General features: G+C 43.1%; 1 protein-coding gene across 1 annotated transcript in view; it reads right to left on the bottom strand.

Moving 5' to 3' along the window:
- Positions 1-24966, bottom strand: part of LOC146811981 (uncharacterized) — a 515742-nt gene that overhangs the window by 58333 nt on the left and 432443 nt on the right. The window contains exon 5 of the mRNA XM_085615113.1: positions 11326-11371. Within this exon, the coding sequence (XP_085471239.1) occupies positions 11326-11371 (46 nt within the window). The remainder of the gene's footprint in view (positions 1-11325; positions 11372-24966) is intronic.

Raw genomic sequence — 24966 nt, forward strand, 5'->3', positions numbered from 1 at the left:
CACTCATACGTATTGTCCATGATCTCATTGAAGTGGGGGTTGTTGAGAAAGTTCCTTACAATGTTTGTAACAGTCCGATTCTTCCTATTCTGAAAAAAGATACTGACACTAGGATTTACCGATTCATTATTGATTTGCGAGAAGTTAACAAGATTGTAGTACCATAATACCCTGTGGTTTCTGACATAACAACACTTCTTACTTTGGTTCCTCCGACAGCAACTACATTCTCTGTGATAGACTTGAAAAATGCTTTCTTTTCGATCCCTATTCATTCTGATAGCCGATATTTGTTCGGTTTCACTTTGAATAATCGATCGTATAGATTTTGTAGAGTTCCTCAAGGCTATACTGAGAGTCCTAGTATTTACAGTCAAGCATTAAAAAGACAACTTGATTCTTTCGTTTTACCTGAAGGTGTGGCTCTCATACAATATGTTGATGTACTTTGTCCTTGCTTTCTTTTCTTGCTTCTCATTATCACAAAGTGTCACGAAAGAAATTGCAGTATTGTAGACCGAAGGTAACCTATTTAGGTCACCTTCTGTCTAAGGAGGGACGTGCACTCACACCAGATCGCATTAAAGCTATTTTAGACGCACCAGTACCCCGTACTCAGAAAGATGTCCGTGCATTCATTGGTCTTACTTCTTTTTGTAGGCAATGGATATTAGGGTTTTCACACATTGTTAAACCCTTGCTAGCACTTTTGACTAAAGATACTCCAATGCCCCTCCCATGGACAGATGAATGTGAGACTGCTTTCCGACAGTTACGACAAGCTCTTTGTTCAGCACCAGTGTTAGGTACTCCAGATTATATGATGCCTTTTACACTCTATGTACGTGAGAAAGATGGATGCGCATTGTCAGTTTTAGTGCAGACACACGGTGACAAACAGCGTCCCTGTGCATATTTTTCAGCAGTACTTGATCCTGTTGCTCGTGCGTTACCTGGATGCTTCCGTTCAGTTGCAGCAACAGCTGTGTCAATACGTCAGAGTGAAGGGATAGTTTTGTCACATAAGCTGTTGGTGCTAGTACCCCATGCGGTTGATGCCCTTTTAAATCAGAAGACGACGCAGCATTTAACTAGTGTTCGTCTGACAGGATACGAATTGACATTGTTGGCCCCTCACATTACACTGAAGAGATGTGCGACACTAAACCCAGCCACTTTGTTGCCATACCCGTTGACTCAGTCTCAGTCACAGGAGTCTCATGATTGTATATTCCTTACTGAGGAACAGACAAAGGGTTGTGTCGATTTGCAAGACACGCCCCTTTCAAGTGTTGATGGGGAACTATGGGTTGATGGGTCCTGTTTGAAGTTACCAGATGGTACAACGTCAGCTGCATGTGCAATTACAACACTTCAGACGGTAGTTGAGACAGCTCGTATTCCACAGAAGTCAGCTCAGGCTGCTGAGCTAATAGCTTTAACACGAGCGTGTGAACTTAGTACTGACTTATCTGTGAACATTTATACAGATAGGCCTGCAGCCTATTTACAACCTATAACTCATATGGCACATGGGCCGGCACATGTTGGAGCCTCCTCGATAACAAAATTGCTCACGCAAGTTTGGGAGCATCCAGAAATTGCCGGCACAGCTAATAAGATGGTGCAGTCTTGTCTGATTTGTCTTCAGCATAATCCTGGTAAAGGGACACGAACTCCTACAGGAGGGATTGCTACGCCAACCGCGCCTTTTGAAGTTTTGCAAATGGATTACATCCAGCTTGAGTGCTGTAACAACTTAAAGTATGTTTTGGTAGTGGTATGTGCCTTCAGTAAATGGATAGAGGCATACCCTACGAAGGACAATACAGCTCTCACTACAGCAAAGGTACTATTGAAGGAATTCTTCCCTAAATTTGGTGTTTGTAAACTTTTATGGAGTGATAATGGACCCCATTTTATTGGGCAAATTGTCGAATATGTCCTGAAGGGATTAGGGATAAAGCAGAAATTTCATGCTGCTTTCCATCCACAATCAGCAGGGCTAGTGGAAAGGTATAACGCCACACTTAAATTGAAACTGGCGAAAATACTGGCTTCCACATCCTTGAATTGGCCAGACGCATTACCTTTGGCACTGTTGTCCATTAGATCAGTGCCACATTCGTGATCTGGTCTTACACCATATGAGGTGGTGTTTGGAAGGCCTATGAACATTTGGGGAATTCCTAAACCACGTCCCATACATGATGTACCATGTGTGTTGATGAGTGACTACCTATCACAATTGACTGACAGTTTGATTTCTATTCATCAACAGGTTCGAGAAGCTCTTCCTGATAGGTCTGCAGGTGAAGGCCATGGACTTCGACCTGGAGACCAGGTGATGATCCGATCATTCAAGAGGTCGAGCAGCTTGGAACCGAGGTGGTGCGGCCCAGAGCAGGTGCTCCTTTCAACGAGAACTGCGGTCCGAGTGACGAACAGGAGGAACTGGGTGCACTCCACCCACTGCAAGAAAGTGCTGTCTACCTTGGTGGATTCTGCTGCCTTAATCAACCATCGGGACATCCTGGATACAGAGAGAGGCCAAGCCATATCACCTGACGAACCTGAGGAAGTCTTCCTGGACCACACGATTCCTGGAGTATCCCGATACAAACTAAGACCTCGGAAAGAGCCTGCATCGTCGAAATAGACTGGTTGAGCAACCTCCCTGGGTGAGTGAAACGGAATGGCGATGTGGCATTGGGGGGGATCAGTCCTGTATAGTGTAGCGACACCCGTCTTGGCCCACGGTGAAGAAACCAATGGCTGCCCAGGGATAAGAGCTCCAACGATTGTTATTAACGACAAGCTGATCATGTCCACAATGAGATCAACAGTTGTTAAGAGAAAGATCATTTGTGCGATAGGGTTTGTTGTTGCTATGGTGGCTGTAGCAGTAATAACCTGGTTTGTTGAGAAAGTGGCTCCTGCTTGAGAACTTTTGATCGCCTCTACTCCAGTATCAGTTGAACACCACTACTTTACGCTTCCCTACCATGAGCAGAAGCATCGACAATCTTATTTAAACAATACCTTTATCCAGATGTTGCATCATACTCATAATGCCACAAATACTACCAACTGTTGGGTGTGTGGGATGATACCTGCACATCAAAAGAAAGGAGGAACACCTTTTATTCCTCTTCCCTTTTCTCATAATGGTTCTTGTCAAGCTTGGTATGCGCTTTTGTTTGCATCTGGAAGATTTTTCGCCTTAATAAAGTATGCTACCAAGATAAAGATGGTTATCCTCAAGCCAAAGGGACCAAATGGGAATGGGAAGAGTATCAACCGGACAATATTTCAACACTATATGTCTTCACAAATATGAGAACTTTTACCAGTAACGAACAATTTGTGATTTCTGTTACTAGAGCTAAAGCAGATCTATGTATAAGCAGTATTGGGAGAATTCCAGTGGGGAAAGCGAATGTGCTGTAATTCTGACTATTGAAGGTGTAAATAACAGTAGTTTTATAGCCTCACATAATACTTTATCTGTGGTAGCCACAGATATTATCAACTACCTGCTGGATGGTCAGGTGTGTGCTATGTGTCCTTTCTATTGCCCCCTGTGTTTCTGGCACCTGCATCCTACCACCAGGACCTTAAATTATTCAACGATATCTCTAGAAATAGATACAAAAGGACAATAAGTGCTGACGAAGTAGACCAAACTGATACCACTCTGCAACAATATGTCGATTTTAATTTAGGTTTGTTCTTCTTTGTGGGTGCTGCATTAAACAGTAGGAAAATAAGACGCTTGACTAGAGTTGTGGAAGCTGTTACTAATCAGACAGCTATGGCACTTGCGAACATTACGGAGGAGCTGCAAATTGCAAGGATTGTAGCTCTCCAGAACCGAATGGTACTAGATGTGGTTCTGGCTGATCGAGGTGGTGCATGTCGCATCATCGGTAGCAGCTGTTGCGTATTCATACCGGATCACTCACCTTCAGTATATGACGCAATATCAAAACTGCATAAGATTGCTGCAGAAATTCATCCAGAGACTGGTACTTGGACTTTTGCTGGATGGTTTTGGACTCTTGTTTCTGCTTGGGGCTGGAAGCTACTGACTATCCTGTGTGTAATGATTACGATACTTTTTACATGCTGTGTATGTATCCAATGTGGTCCAATGCTTTGCTCCATTTGCCTCTCTGTCTGTATACCTGTCAAAAGGAATGTTGCAGAAACAAAGGCCCAACAAATGTTGAATAAAGAGGTGGCCGAAATAATGCTAATAGATGTACGGGATGCATATTTAGATTACCCCAGAGGAACAGATGTCTTCAGCTAATGCTAAAAGGGTCGTCTGTTGTAAATTGGCAGCAATTGGCTTAGCATTAGCGGAATCCATCTTGTATTTAGAGGCTCTCTTGTCCATTTTGTGGAATCCATTTTGTATTACTGTCAGCCATTTTGTTTGCTATGTGCTGCCACGTGCTCACCATGGGCTCTGTCCTCCCTCAGTGTTGACTGCTCTTGTAATCTGCCTAGAAACTAACTATATTTAGCATCTTCCACCTTTGCACATGCCCAGTGAGTTTTCAGCTGTCCTTGCAGCTGTTAGTAGTATGTAACTGTCAGGATGTGTTTACTAGCATTGGCAAACTGTTAACTCCTCCTGCTTGTCGACTGTGCATTTCTATATGACCTTATATGTGCATAAAACCTTCTTCTGTACTTGTACCGCCTTCTTTTTGAGCCCCTGTGTGGGTATAAAAGGACCATGCTCCTTCTGTTCGGTGTGCTACTTCATTCAATACCGAAGGGTGCTGTGTGAATGTAGTTCCCCCTCATGAGGTTTATTAAACTTTGTATTTTCTATTCCAGTTTCTGTGCCAACTTCTTCCTATTGGTCTGAGGACTCTGTGCAGAGAAGGGCGAACCCCTTGCACTGGTAGGCCCAGCTGAGGTCCACTTCTACAGCAGAACAGGAGGTTGAGCTTCCTTCAGAGCAAGAAGTTGAACCTTCTCTTTTAGAATCATTGGATCCCACATCTCCAGAACGGAAAAGGAAGGGTACTGCAGCACCATCTTCTGCAAGCAGCACCACTTCTGTTGATGATGATAGGGACATGGAGTGGATCCCGACAGAGACCATGAGACAACAGATGAGGCAAGGGAAAAGAAAAGTTCCAGAAAGACTTAAACTTATAGAAGGGGATAAAGAGGAGGATGACGATGATGAGGTAGTCATGGTGGAAGGTGCCACAGAGGAATCTGACATGATATTCAACCAGCTCTGAGGGATGTGGCACAGGTAGCACCGCCACCAGCTCCCATATTTGTAAAGCCCCAGCTGAGACCTGCACCAAATCTTGCCACAGGAGAAGCAGAGAGGCAATTGATGACATGACCATTTACCTCCAGTTTGTCTTCAGGCATTGGCAGTAGGCCGTTAAAAAAGTACTCTACCAGTTTGGGACTTTTTTACAGTTAGCAAAGAGGGGGAGCCCATTGCAGTATGCACCATTTGCCACACAAATGTTCATTGAGGTAAGCCTGGTATATATATGAAAAAACACCACACAATCAAGTGGGAGGAGCTCCTAAAAAAATTGTTGAACGTGGTCGTGGTGGTGGGGAGAGACAGGGAAGCCTGTCCTGGGTCTTTTCTTGAGCATTAAGCTTTCCCTGCGGTCGCCTCTGTGCGTGTATGCAGCTCGATTTTGCCCCCTCTCTCCTCCTTCCTTTTCCTCCTTTTTTATCTTTTCCCCTTTTCGTGTCCTCTCAAACCCGAAATCCAAAGTGCCCCCTCGGCACAGCTCAGATGGTGAAGGAAAGGAAAGTGAAAGCAAAGTCTTATCTCGGTCACTCCTCCCTCCTCTCTCTCTCTGACTCCATTTGGCTGTGTGTCAAGTCTGATGCTCCCATGGCAGCCTTTCCGCCAGCACTGCGGAGATCAGCACCAGCCTCGATCGGCACCAGCCTCAGTCTACCCCCATGCCGCGCTGTAACTCGAAAATAGTTCTGCTCTAGCAATCTAGCTTGAAGCTGTGTCCGTGAGCGCATCTATCGCGGCAGAAAACACCAAGACGTGGAAACGCCGTGATTGTGTTGTGGCCCCTCCTCGGGAAGCAAAGCTCCACTCAGCCGCGGAGCATCACGGGCGCTCTGTGCGGCTCCCACTTTCACCTGCATGTAATCATGTCTTGTGCAAATGTGAGTGTTAGAAGTGTGAACCGTGTTGATGTATTTATGTGACATCTTTAGTTTTGACAAGTTGTATGAAAAGTTAATGTAGGAATGAGATGTAACTAGCAGAAATGCTAACATGAAGAAACTGTGTTGTGCAGACTCATTTCACTTATGTGTTAGAAGTGTTTAACAATAATGATATTTTTAATAATTGGGTAAATGTGTTAGTTGAAATGCAAATCTAGTGACACAACTTGTAATGTTTAAATGATGTATTCTTATGTTAGCTAAAGTCATATGCCTGAATTGCAGACCTCTGATAACTCTTGATTTAGAATTAAGATCCTGAATTTCATGTGCATTGTGTTCTTTCTCACGTTTTGTATTGCCGGTGGAAAGGCGTTCTTTTATGCAGAGTAATGACTTTGTTTTAGCAGCTAGGCCAGGAGAGAAGAAGTTACAATCGTGTTACTTGGGCCAATAAAAGAAAGACATTGGTTTCACATGGGAGAATGCATGGGAATCAAGGACAAATTGTTTCAAGGGATGTACATGGAGAACACAGTGGAAAAGTATGCTTGTGACAGTACCCATTGTGGAATATGTGCAAAGTGGTGCATCATGGGAAAACTACCTGTGGATAACTGATTGTTGGAACTAGGGAAAGTGCCCACATCTTTCTTGCCTTTGGAGAGGAAGCATCCCAGTCAAGCTCTTTCTTGTGATGGTGGCTTTCTTGGCCCATCTTGACAGTTGAGATCATTCTTAGGAAGACTTCATGACTAACACCGTTTTCCTCTTGGCCTTAATTGCGTATCCATTACAGTAGGGATGTCATTTTAGTGATAGTGTAGGGATAGATTTAATGCTTTCCATTCACCAACTCTAGGTGCAGGGGAATTTGGACTTTTGCTTCCTAATCATCTGTATTCCCTTTCTGGAAAAAATATGTTGCAACATCAGAATTTGTTGTATAGATTCAGCTTTATGTTGTTTCCTTTGTATTTCTAGAATCGTGTTGAGGAGTGTTTATGCTTATCTATTTTTGGCTTTGTAATAAACCAAACTAGCCTTCCTAAATTGTCATTTGGTTGTTATGTATCAGTAGTCTGTGCTTCTAAATTGACTGTGCTTTAATGATTTTCTCTTCTTCACACTTTCATACTGCTAAAGAAATCCAAAGATTTATGACTCAAGAGATTCTAGAGCAACAGAAATTGGCCCTTTCAAATGCGTGGGATGGAATGAGCTGGATGAGAGTGGCGCAGGAGCTCAAAGGTTACGAGCCGCAATCCTCGAGAAGAGTGCTAAGTTGTAAAGGCTGAGCCTGAATAAAGTATTCAACCTACTTAAGTGTCTCTGTCATTACTGTGATACTAACCCAATCAAATACCCACAGTTCGCACTGTCTGCGTCTCGGCGCTATTTTTACTTAAACCTTTAAAATTGCATATTTTGGGTTCTACTAATTTAATTTGTGTTGGTTGTATTTTATTTAAAAATACTCTATTTCTTTTTAAATGTGTTTGTTAATAAGTCAATTTAGTGACTTTTGTGGTTCACCCTGACAGGGATTGTGGTTGTTGCTTGATAAGGGTCGTCACCTATCCCAATCAAAAACTCACTTCTCTAAACATTCAGTAAAATGACTGGAATACGGGCCCCAACAAAGATAGGGCAACCTTCTTCTAACCCCTTTTTCCTAAAATGGAGGACTTAGTGAGGGGACCAGTATTAGTAGGAGACTTTAACATGAAGCTCGACAACACTTGGGACAGATCAGCAGGCAGAATGGAACTCTTCCGACCCAGAATCCCAGTGGCATAACAGTTTGGGTAGGTATAATGTTTGAAGACACAACATCCCCAAGAACGTGACTACACATTTTATTCGCATGACTATAAATTGCTCTCTAGGATTGATTTCATTTTCTGGTCACAAGAGAGTTGCTACCCCTTGTAAAAGGCAATACAGTAGGAGTTGAAGGGTTTGATGGACTATTCATCATTTTACGGACGATGGAGATGCAGGTAATCCTGGCTCCTTCGCACAGACAGTGGGCCCTCCATGAGATAGCATTTAGGGATAATATCTAAGAAAGTCTTTAGTAAAAATGATCAAAGAATATTTTGAGGAGAATTAAACCGAAGAATTATCCTAAGGTGACATCTGAGAAACTTCCAAAGGTGTAATTTGAGGGGAACTGATTTTCCACACTCAAGCCTATAAAAAAAGAAGGAAGGGCATATTAAATTAACCTGATATTGCTGTACAGTCACTGGAGGCACAATATAATGGTAATATCAGTCCCTAAACATAATGGGCTCTACACAGAGAGAAGTGAGCTAAAACGCTATTTAAAAAGAACGACTATGAAAAAAATGTCATATTCAGGCCAGATATATATGAAAAAGATGGAAGGCTTACTGTCTTCTGGCAAATAAGTAATACAGATGTGTAATTTTATATGGGATGAAATAGTGGAAACATACAATTTAGGAAATATTGGGAATTTTCTTTGACTACAATAATACACTCTATGCTGGAGTGCCAGTAGATGAGGAGCTTCAGGATGCATACCTGGATTGTTTCCCCCGCTACTTCCACAAGAGTTCCATGAAGTTCTAGAATCTCCTATAATTACACAGGAAGTCAGCACGAAATACACGAGCTTCCACATAATAAAGCATAAGGTTTGAATGAATTCACTGCTTCCTACTACCGGGCATTTCAAGACCTACTGTATGGTCTCTTGTCTAAGCTTATTTTTTTTTAAATTATATTGGAGTGGCAGGCTTTGTAATGGTGACCATGACTGAGTCCACAATAATGGTTATACCCAAAGCAGGAAAAGACCCTCAGTTAGGCACATTGTATCTTCCTACTCGGCTACTTAATCAGAATGCAAAAATGTTTACAAAAATCTTAACCCCCTGTCTGCATTAAATCTGACCCAAGATTCACCACTACCGTCGGGCTTCATTGAAGGGTACCAGATTAATGAGAAAATTAGATTAGCTATTTGCCTAGCCAGTATAGCTGTCAAAGAAAAGATACATATGGTTGGTTCTTTTCTTGCTTGATGTGAAGAAGGCCTTCGATTGAGTTGACTGGAGTTATCTAAAAAAGTGCTGGCAAAAACATCTTTGGCCCAAATATGACTTCTTTAATTTTGGCAAATTTTGGCCACCCAGTAGTGTGGATTAATATCAATTATGAGCCTGTTCAAAAGATCTAACTTGGAAGAGGCACTAGACAAGGGTGTACTGTTTCCCCTTTGATATTTGGTTTGATCATGGAACTCCTAATTGTGAAAATAAATGCAAATTTGGCACTACAAGTTTAACTACTAAGATGGGAACCTATAAACTGTCCCTCTTTTCTGATGCCATTATATGCCTTGTGACAAACCCAGACACCTCCTTAGCAGCATTTTACGGACTAGAGAAGTTCTTACAGGTGAACAGGAGTTTAAGATTAACTATTCTAAATATTTTGCTATGTCAGTAACAAGCCCCCACACTTACTAGATGACCATAAAACAAGAAATGGCTTCCGACACACCTGTATTCGCTATATTACCTGTGAATTCAAATTTCTAGTACATATGACAGAATACATAGCTGCAACATTCAGTCATTACTGGACATTTTGTTCAAAGATCTGTATAAGTGAGGTTGTCTACAACTATCCTGGTTGAGTAAAATCAATTCAATAAAGATGAATTTTCTGCAAAGAATGTTATACCTGGGCCTGACTTTGCAACGTAAACTCCATAGGTCAGTCACAAAAAATGTTCATGAACATCATTCTTTAACTTGTCTGAGCTAATAAGCAATGCAAGGGCCACCCTATTTTGAAACCCCCCGGGGAAAAGAATGGGCTTGCCAGATATCTCTTATGTTACAGTTGCCCTTGATTGGATGAACACTAAAAAGACAAAACCTTGGCTGTTGGTGGAAGAAGTCTACGTCCTGCTCCCTTGGATCATCAGCTAAGAGAGCTCTCATGTATCACTTACTGGAATGCTCTAACTTGCACTAAGAAAGTGACACCATTCCCCTCCCACAACATTATCTGCTAACGTAGGGCTCGATTCACAAAGGTAAACCTAGTTGTTTGGTCTAAACGTAGACCAAAAATCTAAGTTTAAGACTTTGGAAATTCACAAAGGGCATTTACGAGTGCTATCTTTATGTCCGCACTCGGGGTATATTAAAAATATTATTATTTACATTCTCAAAGGGGAAGGGGTCCCTTGGATACCCCTTCCCCTATTCAAATGGGTTACGACCACTTTTAAGCAAGTGGTAAAGTATTACTGTTTTGTGATTGGAATTTGGTTGCACAACAGTAATGCATGCCAAACCCATTCAGTGTTTGAGAAGGACGCCCTAAACACACCATTTCCAAATATCGAATCAAATTTTGCATTTTGTACTTTTGAAAAAGCATTTTTCTGGTGGCAAACGGCTCGACTGACAGAAAAAATGTGTTGTACATCTTGCCCAAAGTTACATATTAGCAAAATCCTTTCTTTTGTGACGAGAGTTGTCATGTTTTTGGAAGTAAGATATGCCTACTCGATTCAGACTTGTTTCTGCAAGTTTTTGCTGGTTGCCCATACTCTTACTATATGCGAGTTTGAAATTAAAAGAATTCCTTTTTTAATGATTGAACATTACTGATTTCATGGATCTTACAAGTTATCGATATACTTATGATATTATGATGCACTGAAAACTCTACTCAACCTTTATGTCTTGCTATTTGTTCTTCTCATTGTTTGTCTTGATAGGAAAACCATTAAAGAAATTTGGAAAACAAAATAAATAAAATGTGATCACAGACATGGTGGTTGGCTGGCCCCCAAGAGGACACCATCCCTGTGATGGCATCTAATTGTAGTGAGTCGCAATTTATGACCTACCTCATGAATAATAATGAGAATGTCGCATTGTGACCTACTACAATTCAGAAATTGTGAATCGTACATAGGTCAGTTTGCAAAATTCCTTTCCATTCACAGAAAGTCTGTGCGCAATTTGCGACCACTGTTTCCGAATGGAAATTTCATCCATCGGGCCCCTAATTTGGTATAAGGCATGAAATCAAACGTCTTCATCTGGAAAAGGAAACGTATGAGGAATGTCATGGAAAAGTCACCTGAACCATTGCATGGCCATCCTGTCGTTCTTCTCAACGCCAACACCTAGGTGAGAGAGAGAATGGGGGAAGTTAGAGCACTTGAGATAGAAAAAGGCCACAAAGCCTTGCAAATAGCTGTGCACGTTAATGTGCAGAGAATGACTTGCCTACCGGCAAATCCAAATTTCCTCCGTAATTCCTCCATCATTCTCCATTCCCACATGTCCCTTGCAAATAAAATTGCCTGTCAAAACAGTGACTTTAAGTGGCAGCTGGAAAACCATGCTAGTTATTTATATGCTTCAGAGTACAGATATGATGTCTGTTGATAAATGATCAAGACACAGATGTCCTTCACCTCTAGCTGGGGAGGTGACAGAGTGCCAGAACTAACAAGCAGTGGCGTAACCAACAGGTCTCGCCTTTGGGACCTTATAAGTGTTTAGCCAAGGCTATTGACTTTACCAATGTCTTTAAGATAAGTTGTAGAGCAGTGTGGCTGCTGTGCAGCATGTTGAAAGGTTATAATAAAAAAGTGTTATAAGCGTTTTTGTTACCTCATATATAACCAAGAAGACATTAAGTACAACTGAACGACCCTATTAAAAAAAAAAAGGCTTAACATAAAAAATGTCTTTTAGTTTTTTTGTCCTTGCAACGCTAACAACTTCTTCTTGACTATTTAAATGCTTGTTTGTTCTAGCTTTTTTTGTTATGGGGGATATAAACAATAGGAAGGTGGAGGTTGGGAAATAGTACCTGAATTATAACATGAGCAGCGGATGGACACTAGGAAAGAATGAACAGATGCCAGATTAGGAGGGCAGACTGAGGTGATGCTTAGGTGGTGGTGTGCTGGTGTGGAGGTGATGCTTAGTTGGCAGTGGTATACACCCTGACCAAGTATGGACCCTTCCATCTAGGCAGGATGAGTAAAGTACACACCTAAGTTGCCTGTGCTCACCCTCTAGGGCTAAACTACAGAGGCAACATGTAAAGCATTTGTATATAATCAATAGTAACACAGTGAAACATCACAAATGGACACCACACCAGTTTAGAGAAATAAAGTACCTTTATCTAAACCAAACAAGACCAAAATGAAAAAAATCCAACATACAGATATCAAGATATGACTTTTTAGAAGTAAAAACAGTTCTGTCTATAGAAAACAGTGGATTTTTCACTTTTAGCACAAAGTACCTGGAATGTGTCATAATCAAAGCAAAAACACCTACAGGGAAGGTGATGCATCGGTTCCTTACACACAGGGAATGTGATGTTTTGGTTCCTTACTCCAGGGGAGGTGATGCGTTGGTTCCTTACTCTCACGCAAGAGAGGTGATGCGTTGGTTCCTTACTACCACAAACGGGAGGTGATGCGTTGATTCTTTACTGGAGAGGAGGTGTTGCGTCAATTTCTTACTGTGGCCCGAGCATTGTTGTAGATTTGGTACACAGGTGTGATGTCTAGACAATCCGAATGCGCTTGAGGCGATGCAGCAATGGCAAAACAGGTGCTGCGTCGACTTCTCCAGCCATGGACTGGCGATGTGTCGGTTCTTCTTGCCACCCAGCAGGGCCTGCGCTGGAGTTAGTGTGGTGATCTTCGATGTCGGAGATCAGAGCACGGACTCGGTGCGCAGTGGTTTCTTTAGCCGCTGGCAGGCACTACATCGATTTTTCGGCCGCATGGGGCTGTTGGTCAGGAAGTTCTTCCACACGGGGATGCGGTGTCGCAATTTTTTAATTTTTTTTTAAAACTCTTTTTATTAACATTGCTCACTAGACCATACTTTACATGAATGTCTTGCATTGGTACCCAGTGAGATTGATACTTTACATCAATACAAATAACAGGCACAAGGGAACAGGAGACTAGAAGAACATATGAAAAGTTTTCCGGGGTAAGCTCACATACCATAATAAATTTGTGTAGCCATTGTCACAGCTCGGGTCACACAGCCCACTGCCACTCCGCCCCACTTCGGCTGTTGCATTTCATTCTCTCATTCACAGCCCTCTGTATCTTCGCTAGGGGGTGTCGGAAAATTCAGCAGCAGCGAAGGCGAAGCGTCAACTTTCTTCCAATCTTTAGTTCTTGGTAGCTTCCTGTAGCAGTGTTGTGTTTCGATTTAGATCCCCGTACATAGGTTTCTCTGAATCATGTCCTTATATAGGCACAATTCGCATTGCCCTTTTTTAGGCATAGAATCCCAGTCCTTATTTAGGCATTAGCCATGCAATCCAAATACAGGCATGGTCACCTACATCCGTCCATCCCACGTCACAACGAGTTCTTAGAAAACAGACCCTTAAGCCGACGGGACTTTCCCTAGCTAGGATTATTGATTTCTACAAAGAACTCCTCTATTATGCATGAACTACTATTCCTTAGGGGTTAATCCATGACTTCTTTCTCTGCCCGACTTTACCTAAATGCTAGCAATCCTAAACACCTTCCAGGTATAAATATACCTCCCCTTACCATGGCAAACCACGGCACGGCTCGGCACGACTTGACTGCACGGTTCGCCACGGCAAGTGCGGAAGAGACCATATCCCAGCCTGACGCACCGACCAGATGCTGTCATCCCTGTTTGCAGAGAATTCAGCTTCCAGTGTTCTGACTCCCTTCACGGGGTGTTAGAGTTTGAGACCCGGAAAGAGATTCCCACCTCTCTCATTCTAAAGGTATGGAGCTGACTAGAACCTAGAGGGACTCTTGGCATATAAACTTAGTATATACCATACTATAGAAAGCAGCACCTACTTCTTACCTCGCACTACACTTAGGTTAGGGACATTGGGGTAGAACTATTTAGAAGCATCAGATGAGTATTCACTTTTTAGCCTGTGTTATTTATGTATGTATATATGAATATATGTCATAGCTAAAAGACAATGCTATTGCAGTTTTATTTCTTCTTACTGCTTACGCTGTGCGTATTATATCTTGCTTACTGTCTAATGATTGTAACAGCTCATATCTCCTACATGAGAAACAAGACTGTTCAATAAATCCTTTTATTGAAACGCCTGTCTATCTATTTCTGTGTAACTCTGGAGAAACTAAGCATGCATGATTGACTGAGTGAAACTGTTATCTATTGTTTCCACGATTCTGAGACGCATTCCGATTCTAAGGGAAACAAAGTTGTCATGTTTATGCGGTGAAGTACTGGGTATTTTAAGCCCAGCGGTGCAGGGGAACACACCCTATGACTTCGGGGTTCTTCCTGTTTCAGACCTACAGAAACACAGAGTCTTCTGGGTGAAGTCAAAGATCAGTTTATTGGCTGCAGACCAATTACAGGTATCCTAGAAGTACAACAGCGTGTATGTTCTCAGGAGACTGCTAAAAATCACAGAAACGGGCTTCTCCTTAAATACAGAATTTCCTGCCTCAGGCATACATTCCTAGGTTTATGGTATGGTCATTTAAAGTATACATTACAAACGAAAAGGCAGAGTCATGATGACCATCCCACATTCCAGTTAAGCCAGCCCGCAATTATTTACACAGCAAGGCTCAGATCCCACATCAGATATCGATAGGCCCCAATAAACATGAGCATCTCCTGTTTTGGGAAACAAGCCATAAAGCAGGAACAGTCAGGTGTGAAAGAGATTAGCTGGAGGCTTGTGTAGGATGAAAAGACTTCATGATGTGTCAAGCCCTGATGCTAATCACAGGTGGCCAGAGGACGGGGAACTCGTGAGACCAGTTTGATCTGGGGTGGCGGAGCCAAGCTGCCCAGGTCACAGAAAAGTCAAAGGAAGGCACATGTACTCTAAAAGGCCCGTTTTCGCTTCATGCTATATAGCCTATGTGAGGGCAACCATAAGATGGCCACCGATACAAAATGGAACCCACGTAGTGATGTAAAATAGCGTATACACAGTGCATTCATAGCTAAAACGTTACACAAAGCACTTGTACATACCGCATTAACCATTCGCCGAGATACACAGGGGTAGGGCCCTGCCTCCTACGCAGTCCCAAATTCTAAAGTACGACAGACCCTCCTTTTGCCCTTACATAGGCAATAACTATACTCATTTCAATTCGAGTCTAGGTCAATATTCACGAAGTCATGGAGATGTTGCTGTAGCATCATCCTATTACTTAGCTCGTCCCTCGATACAGGTTTCCTTACACATAATGTAGCACAGAGGCCACATATCGCGGGAGCACACTGTACGCACACACAGAACAGGAAAAGGATGGCTAAGATCATTCCAATGACCATCAGAACTTTCCAACCCCAGGCAGATATCAGTTCCCAGAACCACCCCACCAGTGACCAATCTCCTTTATCCACGTGTATGGACTCAGATATTTTATGCAGTTTGGAGATGGCTTGATAAACTGTTGGAGCGTTGTCTGGTATGAAAATGCAACAACTGGATTGGATAACCTTACATACCCCACCACGGTCTGCAAGTATGACGTCTAGAACCATGCGGTTCTGCAAAGTCATGAGGCGATCCGCTTGGAGCTCAGCTGTCAAATTACCAAGGGCACCAGCCGTAACATTAACAGTGGATTCAACCACACGAGTCAGCTGTCTCAGGTTCCTACTATTAACCATAGGTCCCCAAAACGGCAGGAAACCCAAAAAGAAATCTCCCGCTTCCTGACCGGCAGTATCCTCCTTACTAATCACGCCTCTCACAACTCTGGTCTTGTGATAGTCAGAGGCGGCAGTAAATGTTGGCGGTAGCAGATTTGCAATATAACATGTGCCCGAGAAATCAGGGGGCAACCATGTATATGCTCGGTCATTGCAGATAAAATATGTACCCTTGGCAGCCAAAAACGCAGGGGAAAACTGTGACGGAAAAGTGTACGTTTCAGTACAGTCACTTCTTCCCAGTTGAGCTCTAGGATTCTGACCATTACCTTGCAAACAGAACCGACCTATGTGGGGTACGACCCAGATTGGGGATGAGATTTTCCGCTGTCTTTCACCTAGACTGATACTATACCCCGTCGCGTTCCACCCTACATAAGCTCTCAGCTCTTCTTTGGGAATGGATGAGTATGCATCGATATCTCTACTCAGATCGGCAACTCCTTTCATTAAAGCTTTATTATTGGTGCTAGGTCTGATGGAACGCGGTTGTCGCGGGGAGTACACATCTAGTGCATAGAGAAACATGGTCTGGAATGCCCATGACGATCCATTGTAACTATACGGCAGCACCAGATAGGGAATACCCTTATTAATGGTATGTGGCATTAAACCGCACACCCAACAATTTGTTGTATTCATGACTAGTTGGTGCTGGTGCAGGAGCTGAATAAACGAGTTATTCACAAACTCTGATCGTCTAACTTGTTCATGTTCAGGCAGAGGGTGAAAAGAGTGTGAGGAGATAGTAGGAGGAGGTATAGGCTGTACAGTGGGGGCAATGGGCTCTTGAGAGGAGAAGAATACAAATCCTACAGTAAACACTACCATACTACATAATACAAACAGGCATAAAAATACAAAACGTTTGCTTTTCATTATTTTACATATTCTTGCTTTAAAGTTCATTTCCTCAGTGAGTCTCTCCATCTTACAAAACTCCATCTTCTAATCGTGCCGCTCGCTTTGGGTGAGTATCTTCTGCTAAGGAGTACGCCTGTCAGTCCAGGGAATGCCCTAGACCAACCAGAACCGTCGACCTAACGTCTTCAGCCTGTACTCCAAAGTCTTGGCACCGCGACCCTGCGGCTGAACCCGGATGGTGGTTCGAAAAACAAAAATCAAGAAAGTCCTTCAGATGGGAGAGCTATGGTATCAAAAAACAAAAAGGTGAGGAAAAGAATATTTATTTGTCCATAGGCCTTGGTCTCAGATTGTAGTGGAGACGGCCAGGTACTGTTTGATCTTGAAACAAGAGTTCAGGCTCGGTAGTGTCCAATCGATTTGACGGTGGCACAGCTTCTTGCAAAATATCGTCACTTTCCTGCGCTGAAGTTGTGCCTTTTATGCGTGCATCACTGAACGGCACAAAACGAGGTACAGTGTCTGTTTCAGAGTCAGCGATACCCTCCTGGACCCACTGGTCATACGGCAGAGGCAAAGGGATCCTCTTCACGTGGGCGCCGTGGATCCAGTTCCTTTTCCCCTTTACTCGAACAGCTGATCTTGTAGACAGTAGCACGAGGTGAGGGCCAATCCAGCGGGGCTCATCGTTGGTTTTCCGCTGAAAATTTTTGATGAGCACCCACGTGCCAGGATCAATGGGGTGTCCTGGAGCCTCAGAGGCCGGAGGGAGAGTATTGTGCACCTGTTGGTGTAAAACACGCAGTTTAACCGTCAAATCATACAAGTAATCAAGCAATACTGGGTGTTCGATTTCACTGAATTTCGTCGGTCTTGGCACACCCCATACATTGGCCGGGCGGGCAAAAACAACCTCATAAGGACTAAGTCCCACTCATGAGTGTACGGTCATTCTTGTGGATAGGAGTGCTAGAGCCAGAGCGTCAGGCCATTTAAGACCGGTGCTCGCCTGGATTTTGGCCAATTTAAGTTTTAGAGCGCCGTTGTAGCGCTCTACTAATCCAGCTGATTGGGGGTGATTTGCAGCGTGAAATTTCTGCCTTATACCTAGTCCCTCACACACATTCTTCATCACTTGGCCCACAAACTCACTCCCATTATTACTCCACACCATTCTTGGCATTCCAAACCTAGGGAAAAATTCTTTCACAAGGGCTTTGGCTGTGGATAGAGCAGTGTTATCCTTTAGGGGATAGGCCTCAATCCATTTTGAAAAAGCGCAAACAACCACCAATACATATTTCAGGTTGTTGCACCTTTCCATGTGGATAAAATCTAGCTGCAAAACTTCAAATGGATATGATGGAGGCGCAAAATGACCAGCTGGGGGTTCCCCTACCAGGGTTGTACTTCAAGCATACCATACAATTCTTGACCACATTCTCTGCACACTTAGGAATTCCAGCATTCTGCCATACTGGAGCCAACAACTTACAGATTCCTTTCGTACTGATGTGTGCCATTCCATGTGCCATAGTAACCACTGGAAGCACATATGCATCAGGTAACAACCATCGCCTATGTTCTGACAAATCAATCCAACAACCATTCTCATCCAACTTACCCATACTTTCTCTCCACTTGCTCAATTCTTTCTCTGTGGCTTCAGCTTGAAGGGACTTTACACTCTCTATTGTGTTTTCACACAGTCCAACATCACCAACCCATCTGGCAGGGCCTGCAACATACATTCGAGTCTTCACATCTTTTGCTGTTTCTTTCGCGACTTCATCAGCAAACGCATTACCACAACCAACATCATCAGTGATTTTCTTGTGCGCACTGCATTTCATAATCGCAACTTGTAACGGTAGGGTCAGCGACTCAAGGAGATCATTCACCAACTTGCCATTCTGAATCTTAGCTCCATGGGAAGTCAGGAACCCACGTTCCTTCCACAATCGCCCAAAATTATGAGCCACGCCAAAGGCGTACTGGCTGTCTGTATATATGTTCACTTTCATTCCTTCAGACAACACGCATGCTCTCGTAAGGGCAATCAATTCTGCTGCTTGAGCCGAATTTTGTGGCACACGTGCAGTTTCCACAATCGTGTGCAAAGTAGTAATAGCATATGCAGCAGTCGTATCACCATTCGGGAGCTTGAAACACGAACCATCCACCCATAAGGTACCATCACACTCAGTCAGGGGAGTATCTTTGAGATCTACTCTCCCTTTCGTCTCTTCTTCTGTTCTGAACAGACAATCATGTTGCTCAATCTCATCTAGATCTGCTGGAATTGGCAATAATGTAGCTGGATTCAACGTGTTGCATCTCTTTATGTGTATGTGATTTGCTAACAGTGTCAGCTCATATCCAGATAATCGCGCACTAGTTAAGTGCTGCGTCTTGGTCCTGTTTAACAATGTGTCCACAGCATGTGGAACCATAACAATCAATGTATTATCCATTACTAGGCCAGCAGACTGTCGAATAGACATAGCTGCGGCGGCTGTGGCTCTCAGACAACTTGGCAGTGCCCTCGCTACCGAGTCCAAGGTTGATGAAAAATACGCGCATGGACGCGGTCTGTCGCCAAAAGGCTGTGTTAACACTGATAATGCGCAACCATCTTTCTCATGAACATACAATGTAAAAGGTTTGCTGTAGTCAGGGGTACCCAATACAGGAGCTGAACACAATGCATTACGCAATTCCAAAAAACTTTTCTGACACTCTTCAGACCATGGGATAGGATTCGGTGTGTCTTTGCATGTTAATGCTAACAAAGGTTTTGCCAACAAGGAAAAATTAGGAATCCAATGCCTACAGTATGAAGTAATGCCCAAGAAAGCACGCACTTCTCTCTGTGTTCTTGGCACACTCAACTGTGCAATGGCTTGAATTCTTTCTGGGGTCAGTTTCCTTCCCTCCTTCGATAAGAGATGACCTAAGTAGGTCACTTCTTGTCGACAATATTGCAATTTTGAGAGAGACACTTTGTGATGAAAGGCAGACAAATGACGCAACAATGACAAGGTAGCTTCTTTGCAAATCTTTTCAGTATCCGCGGCGATTAGTAAATCGTCAACATACTGAATGAGGATAGCGCCACTGGGTAAAACAAGTGCATCAAGCTGCGCTTTTAAAGCTTGGCTGTATATTGATGGACTTTCACAGTAGCCCTGAGGAGCGCGTTTAAAGCGGAAGCTGCGACCTCCTAAACTAAAGCCAAAAATGTCTCTGCTCTCCTCTGCAATTGGGATGCTAAAGAAAGCATTCTTTAGATCGATTACTGAGAACCATGCAGCGGAGGCTGGAATCATGGTTAACAAGGCAGTTATATCAGGGACAACTGGAAACTGTGGTACAACAATCTTATTACCCTCTCTAAGATCAATCACAAATCTGTAAACAGGTGGCTGTGAGGGTCCGTTCGTTTTAGGACAGGTAAAACAGGACTATTGCAAACGTTGCCTCTTGTCTCTTCAATCACACCCTTCTTGATCAAATCGCTGACAATTTCTAACAACGCTTTCTGACCTTCATTGGAGATCTTATACTGGGGAATGCGTGGCAATCTGACATTGGCTTTTAAAGTGACCACATATGGCGGTATTTCCAAAAGACCCACATCATTGGGACCAGTGGCCCAAAGGGCATCCGGAAGGGATGACAATTCAGGTGGCATTGCATTTTTAGACAAATACATCGGGGAAATCACTTTCTTGCCTAATGTAAGTTGTACTCCTGAGGGAGAACAATATGGCGTTGCATGCAATCTTTTTAGCGAATCTAATCCTGACAAATTCTCACCACAACCTGTTGTTAAGATGAGGGGTGCTTTTAGCTCACAAGGTCCAACAGAAAGAGACATAGGAAGGTACATGTACTCTAAAAGGCCCGTTTTCTCTTCATGCTATATAGCCTATGTGAGGGCAACCATAAGATGGCCACCGATACAAAATGGAACCCACGTAGTGATGTAAAATAGCGTATACACAGTGCATTCATAGCTAAAACGTTACACAAAGCACTTGTACATACCGCATTAACCATTCGCGGTTCACTATTACCGAGATAGACAGGGGTAGGGCCCTGCCTCCTACGCAGTCCCAAATTCTAAAGTACGACAGCGGTTGTCAGAAACGAATCCCTTCTTGTATATTCAAGAAGTTTCTAGTGACCTCTGAGTTAGCTGGCACACACAAGTAATTAAGTTTAATGTACTCGATAGGAGCATACTGACCTTAGTCCTATGCAAAAACTATAGTGTATATTATTCCAATGCGCAGAGCCTATAAGGGAAATAGGAACTACACTACGGCAGGAACATCCTCCTGAGGGTCAGAACTAGAATAGACACCTCCTTGTAGATCAGAACTTTCAGCAGTGGGGTTCAAGGAAGCTGTGAGTGAAGTCATTGTTTCCCTGAGACTTCAGACCTGGAGGCAAGCACACACAAACCCTTGGAGATTCTTCTCAAGCAGGTTCACAGCAAAGTCCAGTCTTTGTTATCTCCTTGGCAGAAGCAGCAACTGCAGGCAAAACCATGAACGCAATACATAGCAAAGGGACAGTCCTCCTCACATATCTTCAGCTCCTCTCCTTGGCAAAGGTTCCTCTTGATTCCAGAAATGATCTACAGTTCTGGGGTTTTAGGTCCAATATTTATACCCCATTTTCTCTTCGTAACCTTTGTTCCAAGAGTTTCTGAGCTCAGTAAAACCAGTTCTGTCCTCCCTGGTCCAGCTTCACTACAGGAGGTGGATACAGCATTGTGCAGATCAGACACAGCCTAATCATGTGCTAGTGAAAACTCCTTCCACCACTCTAAATACAGAACGGTCTATTCAGCCTGGCTATGAGTCACCCAGGAAAAGCAGGGCACACCTCAATCCCCGTTTTGACTGTCTAGAGTGAATGCACACCCCTATCTCCTGTCACTACAAAACCAGGCGTTGAATACACAAACAGGCAGAGGTACACAGGATGGTTAAACCCTTCCCTGCCAGCCCTTTTTCCCCGTGCCATCCCCCTTTTTGGCTATTTGGGGTAGTTTGCGCTTAGCTCCCCATAACCTTTTGTCTACATAAGGTATCTACACCACATTTCCAATATCCTGAGGATTCTAGGCTTTGCGGATTCCCTCTGGAGGGGACCAAGAAATTAGCCAAAATGCAGCTAAATTTGTATTTTTTTGGGAAAAAATGCTGCAGAAGAAGGTGTCTGTTTGTTACCTGCAAATTGTATCAACAAAATGTTTACAGTGCTGAAATCCCCATCATCCCAGCTTTCAGGAACAGGCAGACGTTGTTAGAAAACCAACATTTTCCACACAAGTTTGGCATTTTACTGGGACTTAAACTATTTTTTCTACTTTCTGTGCTTTCAACCTCATTCCCGTTAGTGGTAGAAATGGGAGTGAAACTAATAATGGATGAAAGAAAGCCACATCTTTTTTTCCAAAAAGTAGACAAAATTCTAAATTCAGCAAGAGGTCATTTATATAGATCCTTCAAGATTTTCCTATGAAAGTAATAGTTGAAATTCCAAAATATTGAAATTAAATTGAAACAAACTGCCATGTGTGCCTACATTTTCAACTGTAACTTCTTTTAACAATGGCAAGATTTTTTAAAGCAATATACTGTTACATCCGCAGGACCATTCTGGTTGCGGGGATATATAGGGCTTGTAGGTTCACCAGGGACCCCAGGTACCCAGAGCCAATAACTGAGCTGCACCTTGCAATGGTTTTTCATTACGTACCAGGTATACAGGAATTCTTTTGGTATAATTTAGAGAATGGAAAATAGGTAACAAGGAAACATATGTATTTCGGAAATGGGACAAGATATGGAGTTTAGAAGCAGTGGTTATTTGCACATCTCTGAATTTGTGGGTACCCATACTAGCATGTGAATTAGTGGGCATTTTGCAAAATGTCCTCTTTTTTACACACTGTCTTACATTTGGAAAGTAGAAATGCATAGAAAGACAACTGGTAATAACACTTGTTTTACCATTCTTTGTTCCCTTAAAACTCCCGATAAAAACAACAACTCACTTATGTGGGTAGGCCTTGTGCTGGCTAAAGGAAATAGGCCAAAAAGCAAAGTGGACCCATCACATTTTTCCACTGAAACTGGCCCTTTTTTGCAATGTCCAATCTGTGGATTTTGGGCCCTAGCTCAGCCGGCATCTAGAGAAACCTGAACATTTTTTAAGAAACTAGACAACCAGGGAAATACAGGATGGGGTGACTTGTGTGGCTTTCACCCGGTTATGTTACCCAGAATCCCTTGCAAACCTCAAACTTTGTAAAAAATAATCAACATTTTCTTCACATTTGTGTGATAAAAAGTTCTGGAATCTGTTGGGAGCCACAAACTTCCACCCGCCCAGCATTTCCCCAAGTCTCTTGATATAAATGGTACCTCACTTCTATGGGCAGGTCTAGTGCCTGCAACAGGAAATGTCCTAAAACGCAATGTGGACCCTTCACATTTTTCCACAGAAAACTGACCCTTTTTTGCAATGTGCTTAGCTGTGGATTTTGGGCCTTAGCTCAGCTGGCACCTAGGGAAACCAGGCAAAACTGTACATTTAAAAAAAATTAACACCAAGGATGGGTTGGCTTGTGTGGCTTTCACCAGGTAAAACAAAACACATTTTCCTCACATTTCTATGATGTAAAGTTCTGGAATCTGCGGGGAGTCACAAACTTCCACCCACCCAGCATTTCCTCAAGTCTCCCGATAAAATGGTACCTCACATGTGTGGGTAGGCCTAGTGCCTGTGACAGGAAATGGCCAAAAATACAATGTGGACACATCACATTTTTCCACAGAAAACTGACCCTTATTTTGAAATGTGCCTAGTTGTAGATTTTGGGTCCAAGCTCTGCTGGCACCCAGGGAAACCTATTAAACCTGTACATTTTTGAAAACTAGACAACCAGGAGAAATCCAGGATGTGGTGGCTTGTGTGGCTCTTACCAGGTACTGTTACCCAGAATCCCTTGCAGACCTCAAACTTTGTAATACAAAAGACATTTTCCTCACATTTCTGTAATGGAAAGGTCTGGAAACTGTCTGGAGCCAAAAACGTCTACCCACCTAGCATTGACCAAAGTCTCCCGATAATAATGGTACCTCACTTGTGTGGGTAGGCCTAATGCCAGTGACAGGAAATGACACAACACCCAATATGGACACATCACATTCTTCCACAGAAAACTGACCCTTATTTTGAAATGTGCCTAGTTGTGGATTTTGGGCCCTAGCTCAGCTGGCACCCAGGGAAACCTATTAAACCTGTATATGTTTGAAAACTAGACATCCAGAGAACTCCAGGATGGGATGAGTTGTATGGCTCTCACCAGATTCTGTTAGCCAGAATCTCTTGCAAACTTCAAACTTTGTAAAACAAAACACATTTTCCTCATATTTCTGTGATGGCAAGTTCTGGCATCTGTGGGAAGCCACAAACTTCTACCCACCCAGCACTGCCCCAAGTCTTCCAATAAAAATGGTACCTCACTTGTGTGGGTAGACCTTGTGCCCGTAACAGGAAATGGCCCAAAACGTACTGTGGCGACTTAAAAATGATCAATTACGAAAATACCTGATTTTGCAAGGGATTCACCTGCGTTTTTGGTCCCAGGCCCGGCGGCCAAGTAGGAAAACCTACCAAACCCAGACATTTATGAAAACTAGACTGTGTGAGAGTCCAGGCAGGTGTGACTTGCATGGAACCCCCAACATTTTCTTACCCAGAATCCCCTGTAAACTCAAATTCTTTGCAAAAAAACCCTCACATTTCTGTGTGGGAAAGTTGTGGCACAAATTTCCTACCACCCAGCATTCCCCAGGTCTCCAGATAAAATGATACCTCACTTGTGTGGGTGCTACAGGGAAAGGCCTGAAATGTATTTTTGAGACATCAAAATTATCAATCATAAAAGGATCTTGCTTTGAACGGGGGCCCCTGCATTTTTGTTGCCGGGCTGGGCCGCCATCTAGGGAAGCCTACAAAACCCAGTCATTTCTGAAAACTAAACATCCATGGGAGTCAAAGGATGTGTGGTTTGCGTGGATCCCCCAATGTTTTCTACCCAGATTCCCCAGCAAACCTTAAATTTAGCTTAAAA

Source organism: Triturus cristatus, chromosome 7, assembly GCF_964204655.1.
Source record: "Triturus cristatus chromosome 7, aTriCri1.1, whole genome shotgun sequence".
Taxonomy (NCBI): Eukaryota; Metazoa; Chordata; class Amphibia; order Caudata; family Salamandridae; genus Triturus; species Triturus cristatus.